The sequence below is a fragment of the Gopherus evgoodei genome, chromosome 15 (assembly GCF_007399415.2).
Source record: "Gopherus evgoodei ecotype Sinaloan lineage chromosome 15, rGopEvg1_v1.p, whole genome shotgun sequence".
NCBI classification, from domain to species: domain Eukaryota; kingdom Metazoa; phylum Chordata; order Testudines; family Testudinidae; genus Gopherus; species Gopherus evgoodei.
The window spans coordinates 5950799-5977085 of record NC_044336.1 but is presented as its reverse complement, the minus strand read 5'-3'; the positions used below and the strand labels follow the sequence as shown (position 1 = coordinate 5977085).

Genomic DNA, 26287 nt, shown 5'->3' with positions numbered 1-26287 from the left:
ACTCCATGTGTTATCAAGACCTTCCTTGGTTCTTATCCTTTTAGATTCATTCCGAGATCTCCTTGGGTTTTCCCATTTCAGTAACAGAGCCTCTGTCACTTCACAGGTGCGGGAGCTTGAAACGGAATTGGAGGATGAGCGCAAACAGAAGGCTCTTGCTGTAGCTTCCAAGAAAAAAATGGAGATGGATCTCAAAGACCTTGAAGCTCAGATAGAAGCTGGAAATAAGGCTCGAGATGAAGCAATCAAACAGCTGCGCAAACTGCAGGTGTGTGAAGCCAATCCATGAATGAATTTGGAGTCTTTCTTGCTTTAGAGTGCTGCTTTTGGTCAAGTTTCCTTGCAGTCTGAGGGTGAGAACAGCTCCCTATTCTCAAGCTTCATTCTTGCCCCTGGAGGCCGCTTCCTTCAGCATATTGCAACAGTGTCTGTAATTTCAGTTCATCAGTGTGTTTGTCAATGAGCATGGTTAAAATTGCCTTATTTCAGTATTTTGTGTAAAGGACTCAGTTAAATATCTCTTCTCCCCACCCAAGGACCTCATAAAACAACCAGATCAAAATAACTGATTAATAGCTGAGCAGTGACTTGAGAATGTGTGTTCAAATGTGCTAGGTGGGGCTGGTAACACTGCGTATTAAGGTTGCCCAGCACTTCTCATTATACTGTCCTGTTCTGAGTTGCTTATCACTTTGTCCAACTATTTGGCCTGAAATTTTCCAGGCTGGGTGTCTGTCTCAAGCTGAACCGTTTTTGGAAAGTTTTGGCTGAAACTGTTCAGGCATTTCCAAAAATGAGACTGGGAGAAGATGCATAGCTTTGCCCATGGTGGTGTGTTTGTGTTTTTTTTTTGTTTTTTTTTTTGTTTTTTTTTTTTGTAGTAATAATTCTGGTGACCTTTTCTTTGAAAAGCTCTCGTGCCCTCATGCTTTGGAACAAGGTTTGAAATTTGGAGAAGGAAGGGCAGAAATGACTTTTTTTTTTGTCAGGGATGTGCCTTTCCCATCCCTTTGAAAATTTGCCTAAATTTGGCCACGTGGTAAACCTTTGAAACATCACAGGTCTCGCATTCTCAGTAGAGACTAGCTGGAGCATTGCAGCTTAAATTCCCTGAAGATTCTGTCCACACTGAACATGCTCCAGTCTTGGGCAGTAGGGACATAAACAGGACTTCCTCTGCAATTGCAGTTCCTGGCTGCTTTGGTCTGGGTCTGGGTCCGGGTCTAGGCACCGGAACTGAGAGCAAGTAGCCTGTCTCTCCTGTGCTCTCAGTGCTCCACTGCTGCACCCAGGCAGGCCTGGTCCACACTACACCGTTAAATCGATTTAAACAGCGTTAAATCAATTTAACTCTGTACCCGTCCACACTACAAGGCACTTTAAATCGATTTTAAGGGCTCTTAAAATCGATTTCTGTACTCCTCCCCAACAAGAGGAGTAACCCTAAAATCGATATTACTATATCGATTTAGGGTTAGTGTGGACTGAAATCGAAGTTATTGGTCTCATTCCTTTAATGTAGCTACCCAGAGTGCACCCCTCCGGAAATCGATGGTAGACTAGGACCATGGACGCACACCACCGAATTAATGTGCCCTAGTGTGGACGCATAAAATCGATTTTATAATATCGGTTTTATAAAACCGGTTTTAGTAATTTTGATTTTATGCTGTAGTGTAGACGTAGCCCTCGTGTGGTTCAGGCAGGTTCTTCCTCTAAACGCAGAGGGGACAATTGTCAGACTGGGTGGAAGGAGAAGATACTGGGAGTTTGGGTAGGGGGGAGGACTGGGATCCTGTGGTTGGAGGGGGAAGGGGAAATGGCTCTGACCAAGAGCCGGGATGTGGGAATGGAGGGGAGACCTGGGACTGGCTGGGCAGAGAGCTGGATTGGTGGGGAAACACACTGGACAAAGACTAGGACAGGGAGCTAGTCAGGGCAGGGAATGTGGGCGTAGGGGTGCTTGGAGGCTGTGGGGAAGGCATCTCAGATAAAGAGCTGAGAAGGGAACTGAGACTGGATAAGCAATCTCAATTCTGGTAATGGAGTGATTCGCAATCTTAATATCTTTAATGTATTTTTATTTGTAATATAGCTATTGACTCCGAATCTCTGAGCATTTTATGCATGGTTCCAGTATACAGAGGAAGCATGAAGTGCAACCTAAGGTTTTACAGTGAGACACAACTTTTCTTACCTGAATGTTTAAGGATTAGATTCCTAATTTCAGAACCTCCCAACTGTGTAAAGTTTGACATCTCTTTATATCACACAAAAAACCAGGTACATGACAGCATCAAAGTTGGACTAGATTTTAGTAGGGCAAGCCAAATGTGCGGTTCTATACCCTAACGTGTACTGCTGTGTATTCTTTTAGGTATGTATAAACTAAGTGGTCCCATGGCTTGCAGATTTTGGCTTGCATCCATCACTTTAAAACAATTTAGTGCCATTTTTCTTAAAGGAAATTGAAGTTTGAGTTGTTTTTTGGGATCTAACAATCTCCACAGTCAAGCCAAGTTTATGGAAAATCTGATCAGTAGCTGTAATGTTCAGAACATTAAGTACACACTCTAAAACTATATTTTGCTAAATTTAATGTCACACATTCAGACTAATGGATCTTTTTGTGCATCTACAGACCTGAGAACATTTTCTATTACAATGTTCATAACAACATTTTTCAGTCAATTTAGGTAAATCAAACCTTTTTTCTCCCCAAGCCATTTGAAAGCATGAGATCTCAATAGAATTCCTGCCAATTTTTATCACTCAAGTTTAAGCAGGCTTTTTTTTTCTGTAGCCCTATTTCTTTATTAAAAATAAACACGAAAAGTTGGATAGAATCCAGTGGTGGAGTATGAGACCAAAAATATGTGTTTTGGGGTTACAATGAACAGTGATCTCAAACAGTAAGTAGGACTAGGCCCCTTCTGTGTGTGTACTCTCATTTACTAAATGCTGAACTCCCAAAGGGATTATAGCAAATTCCTGCACTTATCCTCTTACAGATGATGGTTTTTCCCTCTCTTAAATTCCAGGCTCAGATGAAAGACTATCAGCGGGAGCTGGAAGAGGCCCGTGCATCCAGAGATGAGATCTTTGCTCAGTCCAAGGAGAACGAAAAGAAGTTGAAAGGCCTTGAAGCAGAAATACTCCAACTCCAAGAGGTATGATTTAGTTGCCTTTGTGAGCAGCATGTATGTTCTGTACACCTGTCTGGTGATTAGAACACTGGATTGGGAAGCAGGAGATCTGGGTTCTCTTTCAGCTCTGCTGTGAGTAGCCTGTGTGACCTTGGCTGTCATTTAATCTTTCCATGCTTCGTTTCCCCACATGTGTAACAAAGATACTGTCCTACCCCGTGAGGGGACATGAGGCTGTATTGATTTCAAAGTGCTCAGATGTTTCTGTGATGGCAGGTGCTTGAAATGCAGAACATCAGTATTACTAATAGAGAATTAGTTTGGTAAATGCACAGGAATCTTTTAAAGCCTCATAACATGGATACAGAAAATATACTAATGCAGCATTGTAGAATATATTTGAAGTTTTCCTGACACTGGTTGTGCTAACTACTAAGGCTTTGGCTACACTGGAGCTTTACAGCACTGCAACTTTCTCGCTCGGGGTGTGAAAAAACACCCCGAGCGCTGCAAGTTACAGCACTGTAAAGCGCCAATGTAAACAGTGCCCCAGTGCTGGGAGCATGGCTCCCAGCACTGTAAGCTAAATCCCCTCGGGGAGGTGGAGTACCTGCAGTGCTGGGAGAGCTCTCTCCCAGTGCTGGTGCCATGACCACACTCACACTTCAAAGTGCTGCCGCGGGAGCGCTCCCACGGTAGCGCTTTGGAGTTTCGAGTGTGGCCAAGCCCCATGTTGTGGGCCACAGAGAGAACCTGAGAAGCGTGTGCCTTTTAGTTTTAGTTTTGCCATGATTGCGTATGCTTATTGTAATATCTGACAAACAAAGACTCTTCTGCAGCTTTGTAAATGACTGTTTAGGGGGTGTTTATTTCTCATGAGCTTCAAAAATTAAGACTCTTTTCCATAAAGAGAACCAGTAATGCAGTATGAATAATAATATTATTTAATAATAATAATGAATAATAAAATTGATTCAAGATATCGATGTATTAACAAGAGAGCTGGAAGGTAATTGACATAATTAAAGATCAATCTAAGATACTACAGTATTTTCCATTTAGGGTTAAGGGATGTAAATCCGCTGCAGTTGTGAAGAAGCCATTAGCGACAGACTGGGAGTGTGAGCTAGTGGTTGGAACAAGGGAGGGAGCATGACTTCCTGCATTCTGTTCCTGGCTTTTTTTGCTGACTGATGGTGTGACTATCTGCAGGTCACATACTAGCACTTCACTGTCTCCTGATGGTATTGGGGAGCTGAATTAATGTTGGCAGAGCTCTGAAATCACCAGTGCTATTTTAGTCTGCGTATTAAATAAGCAAATGAATCTTCTCGTGACCCCTTGCAGGATCTTGCTGCCTCGGAAAGAGCTCGTCGCCATGCTGAACAAGAGAGGGATGAGCTGGCTGATGAGATTGCAAACAGTGCTTCTGGAAAGTGAGTCACCAAACGGACTGTCATCCTGTCCAAGGCTCTTTATAAGCAGCAATGACTGTGTCTTCTACTAATGCACTTGCATGCCCCACACTAACCTCTTGGTTCACTGTTTTCCTGATTGAAGGGAATGACTAGCATAGGCACTGCAGCATCGGGAGAGAGTTTGCTGAGTTATTAAAAGCAAGTGGAGGTAATTACTGCATTACTTGGTTGGACCATGTAATGTCCCCTATGCTTGCTTTCACACTCCAGATCAGCTTTGCTGGATGAAAAGCGCCGTCTGGAAGCCCGTATTGCACAGCTGGAGGAAGAACTGGAAGAGGAACAGAGCAATATGGAACTCCTCAATGACCGGTTCAGGAAGACCACACTGCAGGTGAAGTACCTTTGGCACATGCTGCTTTGGGCACTTTTATCTCCCTTAAGTGTACAGTATAAAAGATGATGAATGAAGGCTTTGAATGTTGCCAGATGACTGGCTCTTCTTGCCATCCCAAAGGTTGATACACTCAACTCTGAGCTGGCAGGAGAACGGAGTGCTGCCCAGAAGAGTGAAAACGCACGCCAGCAGCTGGAGAGACAGAACAAAGAACTGAAAGCCAAGCTGCAGGAGCTAGAGGGATCTGTGAAGTCTAAATTCAAGGCAACCATTTCCGCTCTGGAAGCGAAGATTGGGCAGCTAGAGGAACAGCTTGAGCAGGAAGCAAAGTAAGAAGAGATGGTTGTTTGGTATTCCAAGTAAATACAGGCAACACTGGTTATTTGAAACTTCCATGGCGCTAGGAGGACTTCTCATAGGTACTAAATGTTCCCATCTCAGCCCCAGCAACTGGATTTTCTTAGCTAGAACTCAGTTGCTGAAGGGACACTCTTGGACTGAACAGCATAAAAAGATGCAAGCTTTACATTGTGTTCACCTTATCTGGGTTTCAAGGTCAATTCCCTGTACAGAGGAAACTGTTGAACTGATTCTTTCCCCAGACTAGCTGGGTGTGGGGCCTCCTTGTGATGCTGTTTGCGGTAATACAGTGGATCCCACAGTGTGGTGCAGCCATATAAGCATCTTGCACAGCCAGTGACACAGACCTCGGAAATTTGATAGCACCCACCCCCACAACCCTCTGACAACCTGGATTAGGAAGTGTGTGCAATGGGCAGTCCATTAACATCTCATTATTTTTGGTATTGTGGTTCTTTCTGAGGTAAGGATGGCTTTTAATGTCCTGTCCAAGGACAAGGCAGCCTGGCTCTAGGGAAAAAATCAGCCTTCTCTTTTAGGACCATAATTTCTCCCTGTGATAAGACCATCCTCTCTAAATCTTCAGTCCGTTTCCCTCCATCCACTGTTGTATTTTAGGTGTGGAGGAGGACCATAAACCATCTCTCTTCTGCAGAAGGTTAGCAGATGCCCTTGTTAAAGCACCGCAACTGAGCCCCACCACAGTGAACAAGCACCCCTGGTTTTAGCATGGGACAGCCAAGCCCACTCTGCTGCCGTGCTGACAGATTAGATCCTTCAGTTACAACCAACACAATTACAAGATAGTATTTTAGAAAGGTACTTAGAAATCAAACCCATTTGTGCTCCAGAGTGTGACTCAGATCTGGATGTGCTAGCACCAAACTCCACGTGTGTTATAGTTGTGCTCTGGAAAGAGAACGCTGCTATAGGTGAACCAATGTGTAAAATTCCCAGGCTGATTGATCCTGATGTTAACGCTCTGTTTTCTTAGGGAAAGAGCAGCTGCTAACAAGCTGGTACGTCGTACAGAGAAGAAACTGAAAGAAGTCTTCATGCAGGTGGAAGATGAGCGTCGGCATGCAGACCAGTACAAAGAACAGGTAAGCAAAGGTGCATAGCCATGCTCCAAACCCAAACTCCTGCAGATGTATTTGAGGCTCTTCCCAGAGCACAACTGCTGCCCCACAATCAGCCTGGAGGATAGAATACTCCCTGGAAACTCCTGCAGCAAAACCCCCACACCAGACATAAAACAAACCCTGTTCAAATGTTTGCTGATGAGTCCCAATGAGAATATAGCCCACGGTCGAAGTTCTCACAGCGGCCCTCCGCAAATCCAGGTGGAGCTGTTGGGTAGTTCCATGCTTCCTGTCTCCAGCTGCACAGCTTTTATGCTGTCTGCTTCTGCTGGGAACTCGTGGGCCTTCTTTCTCCTTCCTCCATCCCCTGAGGTGGTGTTTTCTGTGGTCTCCCCAGCCACCTGAGGGGCCTTCACAGTGGCCCTATCTCCCCTCCAAACACCTCACCAGCAGCAGCTACAGGCAAGCTGCTGGCAGATGGAGCCTCTGTGCATGGTCGTGACGATGTAGCCTCTTGCTCCCACCTGCTTGAGGTGGGGAGCTGGGCATCAGCAACCCCGTTAGGCTCCCACGCTGCAATCAGTACAACACTGTGGGTCTGCCAGGACTGGAGGTGGAGGGAACTGTGCACCTGGCAGGTGTGGGTGATCTCCAGGCCTCTCCTTTACATCCTGCAGAGCCCATTGCTAGGTAGGACACAGCTGGTGTCTCTGCAAGAATGAATTGCAGCTCTTCAGTTGGAGATTGGCATAGCATGATAGTCTGGTCAGTTAAGCTCTGGGCTCCACAGGATGCATTTGAGGAGCTTCACTCACTCAGGAGACATCTGGCTAGGACAGTCCTACACTGACACGTGAACCCGTTCTGTCCCGTCCCGATCAGAATCCCCAGCGAGGCTGAACGTGAAAGACGAGAATTCAGCTCTTTCCTTTCTGTCTTACCCCAAAACTTCATTCAGCTGCTCAGCTCTCTGCTTAGTCGAGCTTTGTGCTGACAGCCTGGCTCTCTCCCCTAGATGGAGAAGGCTAATGCCAGGATGAAGCAGCTCAAACGCCAGCTGGAGGAAGCTGAAGAGGAAGCGACACGTGTGAATGCCTCCCGTCGTAAACTTCAGCGTGAGTTAGACGATGCCACGGAGGCCAATGAGGGCCTTAGCCGAGAAGTCAGCACTCTGAAAAACAGGCTGAGGTAAGCAGAGCTGGTCTGCGGGCCTGGGCCCTGGAAGGCGCTCTGAGGTCTTCACAAACCCCAGTGAAGCTTTCAAGTAGCTACAGGAACTCGCTCTCACGGTGGGAGGTTTCCGTGATGCCAGGGTCTGTTAGAAGCAGTCTGGAAGTGCCATAGCAGAGCCAGTAATGTTACAGGAACTTTAAACTGGAATCTGGAGTACTAGGGTCTACATTGGGAAATATCAGTAAATCCTCATGAAGGTCCTTGTATTCGGTCAGCTCCAAACCTTCCGGGCTCTGGCTCTGACAGGTGGGTTGGTTTTGGTCCATATGATTTGATTCCAACCTCCTGTGGAAATGCTGTAAGGGCCAGGGATGGGGCTCAGCTCCTGGTTGATGTAAGTGACAGCCAGCCATTTATTTCTGCCTTGTCCTGGCTGGAATCCAGCTCAGTGCCCTCTCTGGGAATGGTTCTCTGGCACATCAAGAAAGACATGTGGTCTGAAGTACAGGGGGAGGGGAAGGCACAGAGCAGCTGAACTGGCCAGCTGTAAGACTGTGGCAGTGCTGCAGTGCAGACGAAAGTTGCTGCTTGTCATGCTGGAATGCTTGGAGCTCAGATCTCGTTATAACGTATAGCATCTTGGAGATCTGCTCGGGCCTCATTTTTTTAAACCCTTCCCCTTTTCTCTTCCCCTCACCCTCCCCGAATCAGTGCTGCCCCCCTCCTGCCCATGGGGTCGGCCTCACTGCATGCATTGGTGGCTGCGTGCCCTGCCACCCACCACCCTCTGCTGGGCTGTGCGTGTGCGGCAGTGTCATGAGGTAGTGATGGCCGGCTAGTGTGAGGTGCACAGCCTCATGGCACTGACTCTGTGGGCAAGGGAGGAGAGCCAACCTTTTCTGACCCGATCCAAAGCCTGACGCTTTGCATCCCATCTGGCTCCAGTCAGGTTGCAGGGCTGTACGGCATTTGTTGTCCCCAACTCAAACATTAGCTAGCAGTCAGTGTTTCTCACTATTAATGTGTTGTAGTACTGAGCCCATTTCCTGCTACTGTTAGATGTTCCTGCATCTGGGGCCATTAAATGTCCACAAATGTACTAAACTCCATTCCTTGTAAGCCAGAAGCAGGGCATGACATTTGGGAAGGTGGTCTGCACTGAAATAAACACCTTCGTTACAAAGTGCCTTTAGAGGGACTGGCCCTAGTGAAGGTTTCAGGACCCTCCTTAGTGTAGGATGCCCAGGCATTTAGTGACTAGAAGGATGGATGACTTGGTAGGACTTCTGGGTTCCACCCTATACCTCTTGGTGGCTTTCCAGGTGACCCATTCACCCCACAGGCTAGAGAGTGAGCACAGCCCTGCATTCAGCAATCATTTGGTGGTTTTTTCTAGGAGGGGTGGCCCGATCACCTTCCCTTCAAGTCGATCTGGTAGACGCCAGCTGCATATTGAAGGTGCTTCTCTGGAACTTTCTGATGACGATGCAGAAAGCAAAGGCAGTGACATCAATGAAACGCAGCCCGCCCAAACCGAGTAGAGCCGTGTCACACCATTAGCATGCAGAGACCTTTTACACATAGTGGAATGCAAAGGACTTACCTGACCAGCAAACTGCCTTGTGGCCGTGAATCTGCCTTATGTAATATTGGCATGCTACAAGGTCACTTATCACAGGTCGACTATGTCTTAAGGCTCTGTAGCCTCACCATACTGTACCCTGCTTCAATATAGGTACAACTGCTTTTTTATATATAGTAAACTGTCTCTGTTCAGTGCATCTCTTTTCCAGATATTCCTTGTAAAGCCATTTTATAAAGCATCATGTGAAGGATACAACTTTTTTATCAATTCAGAAACTTCATTCCCAAGCAGTAGTTGGTTGGGGCAGACCCATTGTTATTACTATGCATGCTTTGTTGTACAGATAACACCCTTCCATTTCTATTGTGCTCACATGGCCCTCAGCTGTAACACATCTGTTGGCACACTGTGAAGACCAAACGGCTCCCGTATCTCCTCTTTTTCTCCTAATTATTGTAAGCAACACACAATCAGCAAGTAAACTGTGAAAAGGCCTTGGAAGTGTTCAGAGGGAAATCTAGAGTTGAATGAATAGTATCCATTTTTAACCTGCCATATCATTTTGAAGTGTTCTTGGCATCTGCTTCATCAATTAGTGCTTGTGCACTACAGGTAAATTGAATATATCACCGTTAATTTGTACAATACCTCGCATCTGTACAGACCTGCTATATCAGTCCGAAGGCATCTGTACATAGTAAGGCTAGTAAAATATGAACACCAGTAACATGGAAAAAATAAACATGGAACAGATGCTCAGGATAGGAATTTACTTAACTGCTGGCTGATTAGTCTTCAGAACATGGAGCTGAATAGCTGCTGCTCCTTTTGATGTGATGGAGTTTCACAGCCATGAGATGCAGGTTTAAGAAATACCCAAGTCAGCCTTGTGTAACACAGAGCAGGCTCACGTACCAGCTGTTGAGCCTAAAGCAGCAGGACCATCTGGTCGGTACTGTACTATGTTTTTGGCTTGTTTGGAGTCTCTGTAGTTTAGAGGTTAAAAGATGGATATTGCCTGCCTGAGAGTTGACACGCCAGTGGATGTGAATTCTTTCTTTGGTTTTTATTTTGAACAGTGTTACACCAAGTAGCTACATTCTTTTTGTTTAAATAGCTGAAAAACTGACATTACAGAAAGTGCCTTAGACACTACAGTACTAAGACAATGTTACATATATAATTTGCCTATATAACAATGATTTACTGTATTAATTTTTGACTGTGCTTCATATCATGTACCTCTCTAGTCAAAGTGGTGGTATTGATATTCAGTGATGATGAATCAGTGTTAAGTATGAAATCTCATCCCTCTGCAATGTGCTTGAAAACATGATTTTCCTTTGGGTTAAAAGCTTTAACATCTGTTACGAAGGTTTTGTTGTGCGTTTGGATATTTTTTAATTGAACTGGCTGTTGACCACCAGGCATCTGACTGCAAATATCTTGTTTTCTTGTATACCCATATTTCTAGACGATGATTTTTGTAAGACAATAAATTTATTCATTATAGATACTGATGCCTGCTCCATTTACTTACAAGAAAAGTTAGCTCCTGAGGCCTCCATAGATTTAATAAACAAGAATATGACTTTGGCAGCTGCTGTCTCCCTTCTTCCTGTTAGCTAGTCTGTTTTGATTTGTATAAAGGGCCAGTCCGGTGCTCTATGCTTTTGACATGGTTACCAGTCCAGTTTTAGCAGGTTCTTTTCAATGCACGCCCAATCCTTGGACTTAATAGAAATCCACAAGTGGGAAGATGCATGGTATTCTGCAGCCACCTGGATCTGTTCTATAAATGACCATCCGTGCACTACTTGTGGTGATTTGTCTCCATTCTGGCCTTTAACTGAAGCTGAGGTCTTTCTGGATGGTGAAGTTCAGATTTCCAGTGTAAGAACTCCATGTTAATATCCATTGGCAATTCCCACTGGAGTCCTGAACTGCTGGCTTCATACTTTATAGGGGAGGAGGTGAGCTAAGCTTTGGAGGAGGGCTTCTGAAGGAAAAGTTTGCCTTTACTCTACTGGATGGAAGTGTGGTTGATCTGCTTAGTCTACCCAAAATAGACCTTGGATTCTTCTATTGACTTCAGCTGGTGTCGTTTGGAAATAAATGTTCCTATACAAATCCTTTGTAGATAAACTGAAGTCCTCAAAGATAATGGCCATCAACATATTAATTCATACAGGGAAGACACAGCTCAGGGTCTCCTCTTCACCCCTACTCCCCAAAACAAACCCCAAAAAAACAAACCACCCCACAAATTTCTGTAGCTGGCCCATGTCTTATCAGATGCAAATTAGCCTTTGAAAGGACTGGCCTGTAATGTCTGTTATATATCAAAGCCCTGTTCCCTAACCACAGTGCAGGTGGATGGCTTTAATTCAAAACCTTTCCTGTTCCTACAGGGCACCTGATGGGATGTGGCCTGTATAACATTTTCATTAGCAGTTGAAGCCCTGGCCAGTATACACAGTGATTCATAAGTACGAGTTACAAGCACAGCAAGAGGTGGAGAACAAAATTGCTCTTAATGTAGAGAACATTTGGCTCCACGCTGCAAATGCCAAAGACTGAAGAGCCTGCTGATTTAAAGGCGATGCGTGGACCAAAAACTGAGCTGAGCACTGATTCCTGTGCTCAGAAACCTTGCTAGCCAGCCATGGACTCTGAATTGGATCTGGAGTTGCCTAGGGAGATAATGGCTACGACAGAGCTCTGTAGGGGTGATTTTGTAGGTCTTCCTTACTCCAAACATGGCATGCTGCCTGTTGCACAAGCTGGCGTTTGAGCGACTTCCCATCCCAGGTACAACAAGTGATGTCATTCTGTCTGGAGGGGATTCTTCCCTCTTAAGGCCAGAAGGGACCATTGTGATCATCTAGCCTGACCAGCATAACACAGGCCATAGGACTTCCTACAATTAATTCCTGCTTAAAGTCCAATAGCTGTGATTTTGTTTTTCTAAAAGATATGATTGAAATATCACCAGCGATGGAGAATCCACCACAAGCTTTGGTGAACTACTCCAATGGCAAATCACCATCCCTATTTAACTAACAATGCAGCTTATATCTAGTCTGAATTTGTCTAGCTTCAACTTCCAGACATTCGGTCTTTGTTGTACCTTGTCTGTTAGACTGATGAACCCTCCACATCGGTACTGGCTGACTGATCAAATAACTCATTAACCGACCATAGAGACTCAAGGAGCTCAATCTAAGGCATGTTTTTCCCAATCCGTCCATTCTCATGGTGGTCCCTGAGCCTTGTCCAATTTATCAACAGTCTACTTGTGGACAGCAGAGGTGGCCACAGTATTCCAGTAGTCACAGCAGTGCCAGCTCCAGAGATGATAAATCTCCATACTCCTTGAGATTCCCCTGTTTGTACAACCAAGGATTGCATCAGCCTGCTCAGCTACAGCATCACATTGTGAATTCATGGTCAGTCTCTGCTTCCCAGGCTCGATCTTGTACATGTTAAACTGCATCTTGGTTGCTTGCACCAGCCGGATCTTTGTCATGGACAAGCTTTCTCAGCAACCTTTTTCTTCTAGTCACTGATAATACTTCGATCAAAGAGCAGTGCTGTCCTTTCCCCACCCAGATCCCACATGTAAAACTGGTGTGTGGAATAAAGTTATCACCTTATCAGGCCCAAGGCTGTGGACCAAGGGGCTCAGCATCTCCCAGGCATTAGGTTCTTAACCCCTAGCAGAGCCAGGGGCACCCTGCACCTCACAAGCGTGGCCCAGTGTGCCTAGAGAGCTGCTGCCTCAGCTTCACCCTGCACTGTGCACCCAGCGCAGAACAGCAGCACTTATCCTCACGTGGGCTGGCCCAGGCTGTGAGGCGGTGACCTGGAACTGAACTCTTACAGCAGGTGCTCAGGCCAAGTACCCACATCATATGCAGATTCCTTCCCGCTCTCACCTGCTCTGTGGCACTGAGCCTATAAACATTTACGCTGTGAGAGAACAGAGGTGCTGCCTGCAGCTGTACTCTGCTTCTATCAGCATGGGAGCCCCCTGATCCTGCCCCGCTCCTCAGAAACCAAGCATTCCCTGGGGCAGGCTGTGGGAAGCAGAGCTACCATGGGGCTCAGTGGTGGCTATTAAAATCCACACCTCACAGGGACTAGCTGCAGCTGACAGTTAATCTTCAGGGCTCATTCAATGTGTATGGCAGCCTGCACAGGTGAGCACAACTTCCAGGTACAGCTTGCTTAATTAGAGAGAGGCTTACATGGAAATATTCTTGTGGGACTGGCTTATCCTACAGCTACCAGCAGCAGGGTCCTTGTACCTTGACAGCCAGTGCCAGCTGCTTTAGAGAGTAGACAGGGTATGGCGCTGAGGCAGTCTGGCAATCCCTGTGCTAAGGATTTTCTAGTGTCCTTCAGCTGGTAGAAAGTTGTTGCTGGTCCTGGAGTGCTGTAGTAGCTAAAACATGCCAGAAGAGGGCAGCAGGACTGCTGTGTAAGGGAACAGTAGCAGAGCTGCTGAGTGCAGGGTAAAGCCCAGCATGGAACAGTGAATCTATCACCTTTTGTTCTGAGTGTCCCAGGAGCAGCAGGGGGAGCTGTAGCATCTCCGCTGCCACCTCAAACTGGCCCTTTCCAAAATCCCAGGCTCTAGAGAGAGATGAAACTGGGGTCTGCGTGCACTCAAAGGACAACACCTCGTGTTACTGCAAGGGATGGGAGAAGCAGCTGCTATTGCTGCCAGGCCTGGTGCTGATCCCTTGTAGCCCTGCCCTGCTGTGAAGGAAACAGCCCAGGTCAGAGTTTAGTGCCATAATGAACCTGCTGGTGAGAAAGCCCCCATGCACTGAACAGAGCATTGATCTAAGGGCAGGGGGCCCACTGGCACCAGCCTGTCGGGTTGCCCTGGGCAGCATACTGCAGAGGTTTGTTTACATGGCCCCAGGACCTGCGCTGGGAGAACAGCCTGCCCTACAGTCAGCTAAGGGGTAACAGCCTCTTGCCTGCCAGAGCACTGAGCTGGGTGGGCATCCCCCCTTCTGGCCCAGGTAAGCCCAAGGCTGTTGGAGGGTGGGAGCAGAGCAGCCCCTCCTATCACAAGGACCAAAGGCTGGGGCTCAGAGTGGGATGTGTGAGAGTTGGAGACTCTTTCCCCAGGTGACTCCTCAGCAAACCCCACGGGCAGGAAATGGTGTGGGCTTCAGCCAGGGTCTGGCTCCACAGTGAGGTGGCAGGAGCTGGGCTCTTGGAGCAAGGGCTACTGCTGCATGCTGCCTTGCAAGGCAAACCCCTGGTGGAAGCTGGGAACTAGCAGCAGGGTGAAAATCACCCTCTCCCTGGGCTGGGCCTTGTCCTGCCTGAAGCATCCATGGAGCCAGGCTGAGTGTGTCTGTCTGTCTTCCAGGCCAGTTCTACTGGCTGCCATGAAGTAGCAGCTACACAGGCAGCAACTTGCACTGCTTGGGCAGAGAGACCAGGGCTGGTGGGGCTGGGGCCAGGGACTACATGCCCAGCCATAATTGCTGCAGGCAAAGCCACCCACCCTCAGAAATGTCTCCCTCAGCACTGAGATCAGGGGCATGGCTTTGGGAACTGCTCTGAGCATAAAGATGCTTGCTGGCTAGTTTCCCCTCTGCTTTCAGCAGCAAAAACAGTGCAACAGCTCCTCCCTGCAGGCTGCCAGGGGGATGGGCAGCCCCCAACTGCAGACTGCTACAGAGCACCAGCCAGTCCAGTGAACCCCCTCAAGTCACACAGCTGCCCAGCCCTAACAGCAGAAGCCTGAGGTTCCAGGGGCTGGATTTGTGTCACCTGGTCACTTCAGGGGCAGATGATCAGCTGCAGTAGCAGCATGTGGCCACTTGCACCCCCCCAGCAGGACTCTGTTGCAGATTCCTGCCCTGTTAGCCTCACAGTGAGAGTGAATGATGCTCTGCTCCCCATCCAGGAGCAGCTCTGCTTCCCTGCACTGCTTCCACCCCCACAGGGAGCCAAAAGCAGCAGCGGGCTCCCAGGGGGACAGCTTGTTCTCTGCTCCTAGATGCAGACTGCTGTGTGAGCAAAGAGGGCACTCAGCTTGCAGCTAGAGCAATGTGCTAGTGCACTGGGAAAGTGAGCAGAGGCACAGATTTGCTAAAGGCCCACGCTCATTGTTTAGCTAAGCCTGATCTACCTCATCCAAGAGCTCACTGGTCCTGGGCACCTTCCTATCGTAAGAGCCCAGCCCTGAGCTGAGTCACCTTGCCTGGTCAGAGCAGGCCACCTCCATTAAGCAGCCACGAGGAGGGCCCAGGGCAGGACACCCAATGGGTCGCTCAGACACTGCTGAAAAGACACTTCACATACAATTGTGGTGACAGGCGTTTAAGAGTGCGTGAATCCAGTGTGTTGTGGCATGAACAAAGCCCCACCTGAAATGGCAGCCCAGCTCGTCCATCTTCACTTCCTGCAGCAGGCATCTCTGTGAGGAACCTGCCCACCCCAAAATCACCCACAAAACAACCTCCACCTTCTTTTCTGCAAAAGCCACTGGTTCCACATTAAAAGAGCTTTATTGTTTGGAAGTCGCTTTTTGTTTCTTTAAACCACATGATCTTTATCGCCACTGTCTTATGATACACTGTCCTATTGAAACATGCCATAGAGAGTCTGAATAAATAAAGCTACAGCGCCCAAGTTATGTACAAATATCTCAGGCAAAGATATTATGTTTACAAACCTATATACAATAAAACAAATGTAAACAGTCAAATGCAGCGAAGGATGCACAGGAAAAAGGGCCGTACAAACCCCAACATTAAGTGGTGATTCTCCTCCCCCCTTTTCCCTTCCATTTGGGCAACTGGTTTTACTCTGCAGTTGTAAATAAATCAGTTGGCGCCTACAAGTGAAATCCACAAAGCCAAATGAGGTGGGATGGACTAGACTGGAGAGGGAGATTTTTAAACCCACGGACCAAACCAGGGGCAGGTTTGTGTGTCCTTTTTAAAATCCAACAACTGAGGCACAGACAGAGATGGCGAATCGCACAAACACATTGCTTTGCAGACCCACAAGGTACAAAGTGGCCCAGAAATGTCACAGAAAGCCATGGCTGGCACTGTAACGTCTAGTTGTTCTATATTACACAGATCTGAACCCTGGCTGATGCTCACACATTTTCAGGGGCCTGTTTCATTGGCAGCATTGCCAACACAGGCAGTGGCTTCTCAGAGTAGCAAAAGCAAGACTCTACCTGCATGAACATTTCATTAATGTTCAAGGAGAGTTAAAGTTGTTTGAGGCCAGGTGTCTCCTTCCCAGGGCATTTGTCCAACAGGATTAACACATCTAAACTGTACCTGGCATCCCTCAAAAATAGTTCCCTCCATACTGAAAGGGTGGTGGCTGCGGGTGCTTAAGTGCCAGGCTGTAGGGAAAGAGAGGTTGTAAATACAGATTCAGCCAGCGGTTGCATCCTACCCAACCTAAGTTAGGACAGGTACAAGGTGAAGGCTGAGGATCAGTTGTTTGCTAGTGAGACTCCTGCATCCTGTGAGACAGAACACACGTATCAGCTTGTGACCCACAACAGAGCGCGACCATGTTAGAGAACGTCCACTATGGCAATAGGAGAAAATAAACTGTATTGACATTGAGTGAAGGATTGTGCATGGCTGGGACTCCTCCAGGCAGCGGGCCGGCTCCAATGCTGCTCCACACCGCAATGCAGGCTGAGTTCCAGCAGGGGGTGCTAATGGGAAGGACTCAGAAGCAGTTCTTTTCTTGGGGAGCTTCTGTTTGAGAAAAGGGCTGGTTCAAAGGCCTCCTGGCTGTTCATACGCTCAGAGGTAGCATACCTGGCGCTGATGAGGGTCTGGAGGATCCTATGCCCGGAGGGGGGCCTTGGTCAAAGCCGTTTACTGTCCTAAAGAGCGAGAAGACAAGAGAGGCTAGTAAATGAGGAATACAGCAATACACTGTGGCCAATGTACCTGCATCCCCACCCCGCGGAGCAGCTGGAAGGGGGAGCCCGACTCCTTCCAGCTGCTTTCCTAGACATGCTAAGGGCTGGGAGCCAGCCGGCTAAGGCGGGAGGGTGGGTGCGTTCCACAAGCCATCCGCCTGTCACTCAGGCCTCCCTTCAGCACAGGCACCAGCACCTGCTCCTGAGCTCCATGCGTCAGTGGGATGTGCAAGTCCTGTGCTGAATGGGAGCCCTGAGCAGAGAGTTGGGATCAACCTCCAGCCCAGGGTTTTTACATCCCACTGTGAGATAAACCCCCACTGGGGGCCACAGAGCCGGTGCTGGGAGCCTGTTAATAAGATGGGTATGCTCCCAGCGCCGGACACTCAAAGCATTACCCAGCTCCTGGACACGCTCACTGGGCCATGGCCTCACAACCAAGGGATCTGTGCATCAGATACAATCTGAACCAAGCAGCTCCCCATGGGCTCACTGGAGCCAGCAGGCCGAGACAGCTGAAGCCTGTAGGCAGAGCTGCCCCTTGGTTTAGATTTTGCTTCCAGACTATTTCCCAGGGAAATAGCTGGGTATTTTCTAAGCAGCATTTATGTTTCAAGGATCCCTGTAACACATGTGCTGCCCCAAGAACTGCATGGTGGTCACTGTGTCGCCTGCCATGGCCACCCCGAACTGCACACTACAGACGGGATAGAACTTAGAGCTCCCTGGTTCCAAAGGAGAATCTTTTTCAGCTGTCAGCAGTACAGGGTATATGAGACACAGCAGAGCGGTTCTGATTGCATCCAGTAATGGGGAGCGGTGCACATACACACACACAAAGCCTGATGGGTTAGTTAAGGCAGCAGCTGGTTTGTGTTGTTAAAAGGGCATCATATTTTTGCTACTGCCTGCTATAAAGAGCAAGCTTTTCTTGGCCAGGGCTCTGGCCCCTTAGGTCTTGGGCCCTAGGTCTCCCATCTGGTGCGCTCTGCTACGGAGACAGGGCAGGATGTAAAAGGACTTGTCTGCATAAACATGTAATTCAGGACAAGCCAGAGTCTAGGTCTACCCTGCAGCAGCCTGTCACGCACCAACTGACCAGTGGACTGTGCTCCTGCTTAGGGCGCATTATTCCCATCCTGGTTCAACGCAGGGTAGACCAAGCATGACAGGGAGCTGGGAGGTGCAGCAGCAGGGTCCACGTTGTGCATGGCCTGCTAGTGCGGGGTAGAGTCCCAGCCCGGCTTGCTGCGCAGTCAGTGTTTGTGCAGACGAGCCCAAAGGCGCCATCCAACAATACCTGGCAGTCAGTTGCTTGTGAGCTCTGAGAAGCTGGAGGGGCTCCCTCTGCAAAGCCGACATCAGCCACGAAAGTGGGGAGAAGCTTTTCTCTGGTGTGTCAGGAAATAACCACTGAGGTTTACAGTGGGAGCTGCTCCAGGCTGACACTTTCCACACAGGCCCTGTCTGTGGCTTTGATTTGACCAGGCTCTGCCAGTTCTCTCCTAGTATGGATCTTCATCACTTTATGGTGCTGGACTGAGGTTCTACATGGAGCTCCAGGTTCGGTTTACACATCCTCCGGAAAGAGAGGCAAATCTTTCCTTGGGCTCACACAGCAACATCTCACTCTAGCTAAGGTATTTCTAGCAGTGCTGTAGTATCTGTTCACCCTGCAATCTTTACTGGTCTCCATCTTCACCTCCACCCCCATGGGAGACTGGGCAGGGTTACTAGCCCCACTGTACAGAGAGGGAATGGAGTCTTAATGACTCGCCAAGGTCACACAAGAAGGCTGGGGGCTTGTCTACACTTAAAACACTGCAGCTGAAGATGTTGCCTACGCCTCCGGGAGGGGGATTGCTGGTCGGCACAGGTCCTCCACCTCCCCGACAGGAGAATTCCCATTGACCTAGCCCTGGTGGAGTTAAGTGTGTCACTTGAGGGTCTGATTGTCCACACCCCTGAGCACCGCAGTTATACTGACCTCACTTCCTAGTGTGGACCAGGCCCATGGTGGAGCTGAAGCTGCTGTCAGATTAGGGCACTGTGACTGCTGGAGCATCTTTCAGTTCCAAAAGCCACACACAGCTTCAGAGCTCCCCAGGGCAGGGCTATGTGACGGGCCAACACCCAGAGTCGGAAGGTTCTGGTTCTACTGAAGATCCTGGCAGTGGGTTCCTCAGCCTTGGCAGCTTCCCAAAAGGGGCCACTGAGGCCCCACTGCACAGCGATCAGGGGAGGTAAGACGCTCCCTGTTTGGCGAGTTCTGTCGACTGGGTGGTTGTCTGCTGAGTCAAGTCTCTGTAACAATCACCATTGGTTGATGTCACTGGATAGGATAATACCGTTCTAGCTGCTGGTTTCCTGCAGCTCCCACCCAGCTCAAGAATGGCTGCTCTTTAGCACTGATGGTGTTCACACTTGCTGAGGAAAAGGCCCCATCATTCTTTGCAGAACTAAAACAGAGTCACAGTGCAGATTAGTGCACAGCCAGTGGCAATCTTTACGCCTTTGGGCGTTACAGTGTTTGCCAGCTGTGACGCCAAGTCAGTATCAGAGCTGTCGTCTGTCTGGAAAACCCACAAGGTACACAAGTGTCTCCGTGCACAGCTATCAGCACAGAAAGATTCTTTATGACCCTGCAGAGGCTTTAACAACTTTCAAAGCGGTGCTGGAATGAGCCGGGGATATTCCTGTGTACACTGCCAGAGCTGGGAATTCCACCAACCTCTAACGAGCTCTTACTGGAGGTGTTTGCAAACTGAACAGCTGTGATCGTCTTTCTTGGTTAAAAAAACTTCCAGGGAAATCAATTTACCAATTTAAATACTCGAAAGTCAGGACAAAGTTCTCCTAGCCATATACACCCTGCTCCAATGGAGATGGCAGATGTTTTCGGTCCCCAGGCTGCTGGTACATACACCAGGATATAACATGAAATATGCAAGATGTTTAGTGCAGCCCGGAGTGATGTTACCACGAGAACCCGCATTTTAATTTCCTGACCTTTGAACTTTACATTCCAAGTGTTAGTTACCATAACGGAATTTCAAAAGAGTTAATACACAGCATGGCTGAGTGACTCGCAGCCTCTCACTGATGGGGTTTTAGGGGCAGAATTACATCTTCATAGCACGTCCCAATTTGCAGGGCCATAAAACCAACTTGATTCCAAACTGCCTCAGGACCGGAAGCAGCTCCTGCAACTTGCTGAGTTATGGCAGGAGGGGGAGGGACAAAGTGCCTTAAAACATGGGGGCTTTGCTCTCTCCTGACTGAAGTAAAAACAGCTGAAGTTTGAGCCGAGGATCATCACTGGGAACAAGGCCACTCCTGGAGAAACGCTGAGGATCGAAGCATTTCCAACGTCCCTGCTCAGATAAACCAGCTCCTCTTCAAGGTGTTCTCATTCTGGGGTGGTTCGTCCAAGAGGTATCTTCACCTACTGCACTACAGAGATTGCCCACGTGCATCCTGGGCATAACCAATGCTCTGAACTGAGTTGGCAAATTTCATGATCCTGGGTTCAACCGAACTGCCCTGACACTCCTGCCGAGGTGCTCCTGGCTCTGCCCGCTTTGGAAGTCACAGTAGAGGGACTGAGCCAGCAAATTGCTGGTTGGAGCACTGGCTGGAAGATTAACTGCTCACCTTTCAACTCAGAGCCAGGGTTATTCAGTGTCCAGCCAAGACTGGCATACAAAGGGATTCTTACAACCATGTCAGCTCAAGAGCGGCCCTAACAGAGCCAGGGGATGGGTTAGCAATGAAAGACCACGCAGAGCATGGGAACAAAACCAGTGGATAACACTCCACACAAGAAGCCTGGCTGGATTCCAGCTGGAAAGTGACTTGTCCAAGGTCACATAGCAAGTCAGCAGCAGTTAGGGCTCAGCTCTCTTCACTCTCAGTCTTCTGCTCCAACCACTCGACCATGCTGCCTCTGTCCTTGTCTCACACACAGACACCTGAATCTCGTGAGACACATTCATTAGGGATGGCCAGTTACACCATGCCCATAACTACAGCCACGCAACACTCCCCAGAATGGCTAGCTCCCGCTGCATGGGAAGATGCTCTGGAGTCAGTCTGCTGTGATGCAGGCCTCTGGGGAAAATGCTGGCACGCGAAGGAGGTGAAACATCAGAGTTCCCCCTGGATCTGTGCCCAGCGGAAGGGCTGAGCAACAAAGCTCTGCAGGCTTTGGAAATGCAAACTTCTCCAATTGGGCTTCGTCCAGTGAATTACTGCTGCAGTGCGTTATGGTCAGCATGCCAATGGCTTCTAGCATGGGAGAATTCAGCTCTCAGCAGCACTCAGGGCCCTTTCCAAAGCAGATGTCCCCAGCAGCTTTTAATATTGCTTGGTTCTTATCCACAGGTGCCTTGTACTGCCCTGCCATTTCCTGGGGCAGCTGAGTCCTCGGGGCCCTTCGGCAAGCTCCCCGCTGCAGCTGACAAAGGCCCAGAGGCCCTCTGACAGTGCATCATCCAAGGCAGATGAGCTATTGATGTGGCAGAGCCCAAACAAATCGCTGGTGCCAGAACTGAGCCAAGCCGTCCCTGGCTTCGCAGGACATTAAGGGGGAAGGCGGCTTCCGGGCGGGAGCTACCTGGGGTTGAGTCTTATCCACATCAGGAGAGTATCTGACTCCATTAGCTCTGCCAGCAGTCACATCGAGAGCTAGCAGGCCGTGCTGGGTCGCCCTGTGACCCTAACTCCCCCTCTGGCTTTCCCTGAAGTGAGAGTGAGAAGCAAAGACCTTGAGGAAATCTGATGAGGTTCAGCTCCCAAAGTCCATGAATGTCTGCAGCTCGCTGCTAATGCCCTGTTGCATGGGGAGGTTTGGGACTGCTTGTCCCACCCCTGCAGAGACTGGAACGGGGGGGGGCAGGAGTCCCTCGGCACGCCCTAGGAGTCAGGGCAACACAACCATGGCTATTGGCGATGGCCTCTAGCTGGGAAAAGGGGCTCTGGGAAGGGCCCAGCTCATACTATAGGTTGGTTCCCTTATCCTAGTGAACACCTGGACCGGTTAAACCATGGCGCCATCCAGAGTAAGGACAGCACTAGCATCTTTAGAAGGCCATTAAACCTCATGCATCAGGGTGTCAGACTCTCTCTGTGGGATTAGGATGAGACCTAATGTGGGGGCCAGATTATCCTCCACCTTCTACTGCAGGGTGCATACCTACTCCTATGGAGCATCTGGCTGGCCAGTGTCAGAGGCCGGGCACAGGGGTGGACGGACCTTGGCTCTGAGACGCTCTGGTAATTCCTGTGTTTTTCCAGACACACTAAAAACATTATTCAGCTAAAAGACTTCGCAAATCTTTTGAGCAATTGCCCCACTTGGCAGCACTGAGTAAAGGCTGAATAGTAGTTTATCTCCAGATCAAACAACTCCTGGAGACAATGGGACCGAGCTGGCTTGGCCATCACATCTCGGAACAGGGTATGGGGAAGGCTGGGATAGGACAGTTCAAGACAGCGTAGCAAGTGGCAGGCATTGGGGGGCTGGAGTGTGAGAGACAGACCCCCTCACCAAACTTGCCTGGCAGGCGGCAGCTCCCAAGACACAACACGAACATACGTTTCGGGGGTGCCCAAGCTGCCCTTCCTTGGGTACTGTGTTTTATTAGCTGTATCTGGGCCTGCTGAGCTGGCAGGCACGTCCACGCTATGCAAGGGCTTCATTACTTTTCTAGGAACATGAACCAACGCCCAAAAGCTTATTCTGCACAAGGACAGCTGAACTCAAACGTTGCTGTGGAAACCTGATGGCCCATCTTCCCTGCCTGCTGGCCAAGGTGTCTCTGGACAATTGCACAGGCTCCACCTTCAAAGATCTGACATATACTGGGACACCCTTCTGGGAGTTCTGCAAAAGACGACGATGTTGAGCCCAGCTGGACTGACAGGGGTGTTTACTGATAACTCTGTACTGGATACGGAAACCTGCCAAGTCTTTATTTGCCTTTCTACACACTCTTCAGCTGCACTCTGGAGCCTGGGAGTCAAGTCCTTTGCCTTCTGTCCTTCTTTGTGCCTGAATCTGTAAAAACTGAACCAGACACAGTCTCCATGGATTGCTCTATGCCAAGGCATTGGCGAGACTTGCGAAAAAATGCCTGTATCTTTATACACAATCTTGACATTGGTTAACGACTGCAAAACTGATTAGCTGGCCAGCTTAGAAGCAAGCGTGGCACAGGAACGATAATTATCTGATAAGGCACCAATATACTATGCTGAGCGAGATGGAGAACTAGTCTTTACATTACACCAAAGGTGGGTCCTGTACATATAAACTCTGCTTTCTGCTTCAGAAGTGAGAGCTCCAGCTCTTGTTTAGGTGCTCTTCCAGGTTGCAGAACTTTTGATAACTAAAATATTTGTATGGCAACATATATAGAGCAGCTCTCCAAGGATCAGCAAGGAACTGGTTCTCTTGGCATTGTTCAGATGCTGTGTGCCCTCGCTGGAGCTCATTAGAGAAATAAACGTAATGCTGTCGCTCTGATACAGAGAGAGCTGATGGAATACAAGACTGCCACAAAGAATGGCTCCAAAAACTAGCAACCACTGTGAAGATACCAGAAGTTGGTGTTTAAGCGGAGAGCAGCGAGACCATATCCATCTGCACTGTCTTGAACGCATTCCCCCTTTGTGTTCGTTTTCAGTTAAAATATTGTGCTGATCACAAACAATCGCAATACCACCAGTGAAAGTGAGCAGACCAGTACTTGCATACTGTGCCTGCCCCCTCCGATCCATCCTCTCTTACTGACAAGACACCCAGCGGGTCTCACATTTGCCCTTTAGGTCCTTCTTTTCAGACTAGCTTCTAAGCTGCTCCCAGAGCAGTCTGCACTCTGCACTCAGTAGGTGCAGGTCAGTGAGACCTCTAACCACGCAGCGCAGGACACATGTGAGCAAGTGCTGTCCACCGAAACCTTCAGGAGTCCCGCTGGTGTCAGTCAGGAGTCAGTCTAGTTCTTCCCCGACCAGCCCAAGGGCCCCACGGAAGACATCACAGGAGCCTGAGTTTCAGGGGATGCCAATGCTGCAGCTGGGAGTGACCATCCCAGCCTGGCTGGACACACTTGTGTTGGCGGGGCTCACACAGTACACTAAAAATCACGGAGGCGATGTGGCAGCCCCAGCAGAAGCTTGGGGTGGCCACTCATCCCCTTGGGTCTGAGCTCAGGTGACCAGCCCAAGCCACAGCACCTGCACTGTTATTTCTAGCACACTTGTGCAGACTCTGCCAGCACAAGTCTGTCTACCCAGGTTGGGAACTTTGCTGTGCAAACGGACTGTCCGAGGGCGGTGGCTGAAAGTCAGGCTCCTGTCAGGTACCCAAAATCCCTCGTCCCTTTTGGAAAGCTAGGCCTTAGTGATCTTGGAGAGACTGAGGTAATAGCCGGATTCAGGATCTTAGGCTATTAAATTTTTCCACAATTTGGCAAATTCTCTCCTATCCTATCACGTATTTCCTCACTGGTTAATCTGCATTTTAAGCAATATTTAACGTTTACACAGCACCTTAATTTGGGAGAACGATCTCTCAGTGCTCTACAAATACAGCAAATTAATCCTCGGAACCCTTGGGAGCTAGACCAGATGGACAAACAGACATAAGGGTTAAGTGACTTGACCAAGGGCACAAATGAGTCTGTGGCCCAGCCAGGAATAGAGCCTAGATCTCCAAGCTCCTGACCCACCTCTTAACGCCCAAGTCCATCCATGCAGCCAGTTTAGGGTCTGCATGTTGCACCAGATTAAGACTCAAATCAAAAGGAATCGACCATTTTCCCTGACATCCTTCCCAAGGGGATGCTCAAGAGCTTTCAAAAACAGACAGACAATCTGATTGAAGCCTCCATATAAACATCCAGATGGTCTCTGTAGACATGCTAGCCCTGCAGAGAGTAATTGGGTTTGCCCAGGGATAGACACTATTCCCAGGATATCCTGATCCCATCTCAGAGCCTACAACTGCAACAGCCCTAAGGAGCCTCAGAGACTCCCCAGCCATTGCTCAGTGGCTTTCGCTGACCAAGGAACGTGTGATGCTAGAAAGCCCCTTTGCTACACTGACACCAACAGCCAAGCCTTTGTTCCAGATATTTGTGCAAAAGGTTCAGATCCGGGGTCTGCTGTGCAGCAAATGCTGAACAGTGCAACACTGGCAGATACTGGGGGAGCGGCAACAGGGACTAGCAACAACAGCTGGAGATCAGGTCCCTTTAACCCTGTGATCATTAGTGTGTTTTCAGGGCTTCTTTGAGACTTTCTTCACAACTGGATTTTTACAGGATAAGAGTGTTAACCTTATCCCCAACCCCGACTCCACAACCTGGAGAACCAGTGGATTGCTCCTTAGTCTGGCCCCTGGTTTGACCTGCCTGGCTTGGGAGACCCACTGAGTAGCACAGCACTCAGGGTCATGAGAAGACAAGCCCCTCCACCCCGTCAAGGTCACACACACCTTCGGAAGGAGCCCGGGAGGGTTACTGAGCCAGGGAGCTGGCAGGGTTCTATTCTTGACTCTGCCACTTACTGATGACTTGAGCAAGTCAATTCACCTCTGGACCTCAGTTTCCCCATCCATAAAACAGGGATAAGACTTATCTGCTTCACAAGGTGTTGTAAAGTTTAATGAGCTGACATTTGAGAAGGTGCTTGGTGATCCTTAGATGAAGGACACTAGAGGAGCGGGATGTTTTATCTGCAGTGATATAATGTAGGCCAGTATAAAGCAAAAGCAGTGTGTGCAGTTCAGTCAAAGGCATGCATCCCTAACTGTATTGAGAGCACAAGCTGCATTCAATTCCCAATTTCTCATTCTGGAGTCTGAAAAAAGTCACATGATACCAGGACACTTTGTCTGATGGGAGAGAGATTGTGATCAGACAAAAAAACTGTGGCCTTAAGGTTTCACTAATGGACTATTAGATCATAAATCTAAGAAGAGCTAGCCCCATGCAGTGAGTAGAACTGACTACTGGTTATTCTCCAGCTCCAAGCATGCAATGCAGGCAGCTCATCACTCCAAATGAATCCAATTACCCATGAATAATGTGGGAAATATGACCTTTTCACGCCTGATGGAGGAAAATGGAAACAGTTTATGTAAACAGTACAAGGGAAATTCTCAGACAGCACCTGGAGGGTAGAAACGTGG

General features: G+C 48.7%; 2 protein-coding genes across 10 annotated transcripts in view; one reads left to right on the top strand and one right to left on the bottom strand.

The window, feature by feature from the left end:
* Positions 1 to 10677, top strand: part of MYH10 (myosin heavy chain 10) — a 146059-nt gene extending 135382 nt beyond the window's left edge. For all 4 annotated transcript variants that reach the window (XM_030534085.1, XM_030534083.1, XM_030534082.1 and 1 more), the window contains 8 exons: positions 107 to 268; positions 3042 to 3170; positions 4494 to 4582; positions 4835 to 4958; positions 5082 to 5290; positions 6316 to 6424; positions 7419 to 7591; positions 8973 to 10677. In XM_030534085.1, the coding sequence (XP_030389945.1) occupies positions 107 to 268; positions 3042 to 3170; positions 4494 to 4582; positions 4835 to 4958; positions 5082 to 5290; positions 6316 to 6424; positions 7419 to 7591; positions 8973 to 9117 (1140 nt within the window). In that variant the 3' untranslated portion in view covers positions 9118 to 10677. The remainder of the gene's footprint in view (positions 1 to 106; positions 269 to 3041; positions 3171 to 4493; positions 4583 to 4834; positions 4959 to 5081; positions 5291 to 6315; positions 6425 to 7418; positions 7592 to 8972) is intronic.
* A 5004-nt stretch (positions 10678 to 15681) lies between these two features.
* Positions 15682 to 26287, bottom strand: part of NDEL1 (nudE neurodevelopment protein 1 like 1) — a 43571-nt gene continuing 32965 nt past the window's right edge. For 2 of the 6 annotated variants that reach the window (XM_030534221.1, XM_030534223.1), the window contains exon 10: positions 16969 to 17055. Coding sequence is in view for 2 of the 6 variants with exons in the window: in XM_030534224.1 (XP_030390084.1) it covers positions 16965 to 17055 (91 nt within the window). In the remaining 4 variants the exon portion in view is untranslated. Of the gene's footprint in view, positions 17056 to 26172; positions 26208 to 26253; positions 26269 to 26287 lie in introns of those variants that run through there. The other 4 variants (XM_030534225.1, XR_003996595.1, XM_030534224.1 and 1 more) reach the window with 4 other exon arrangements.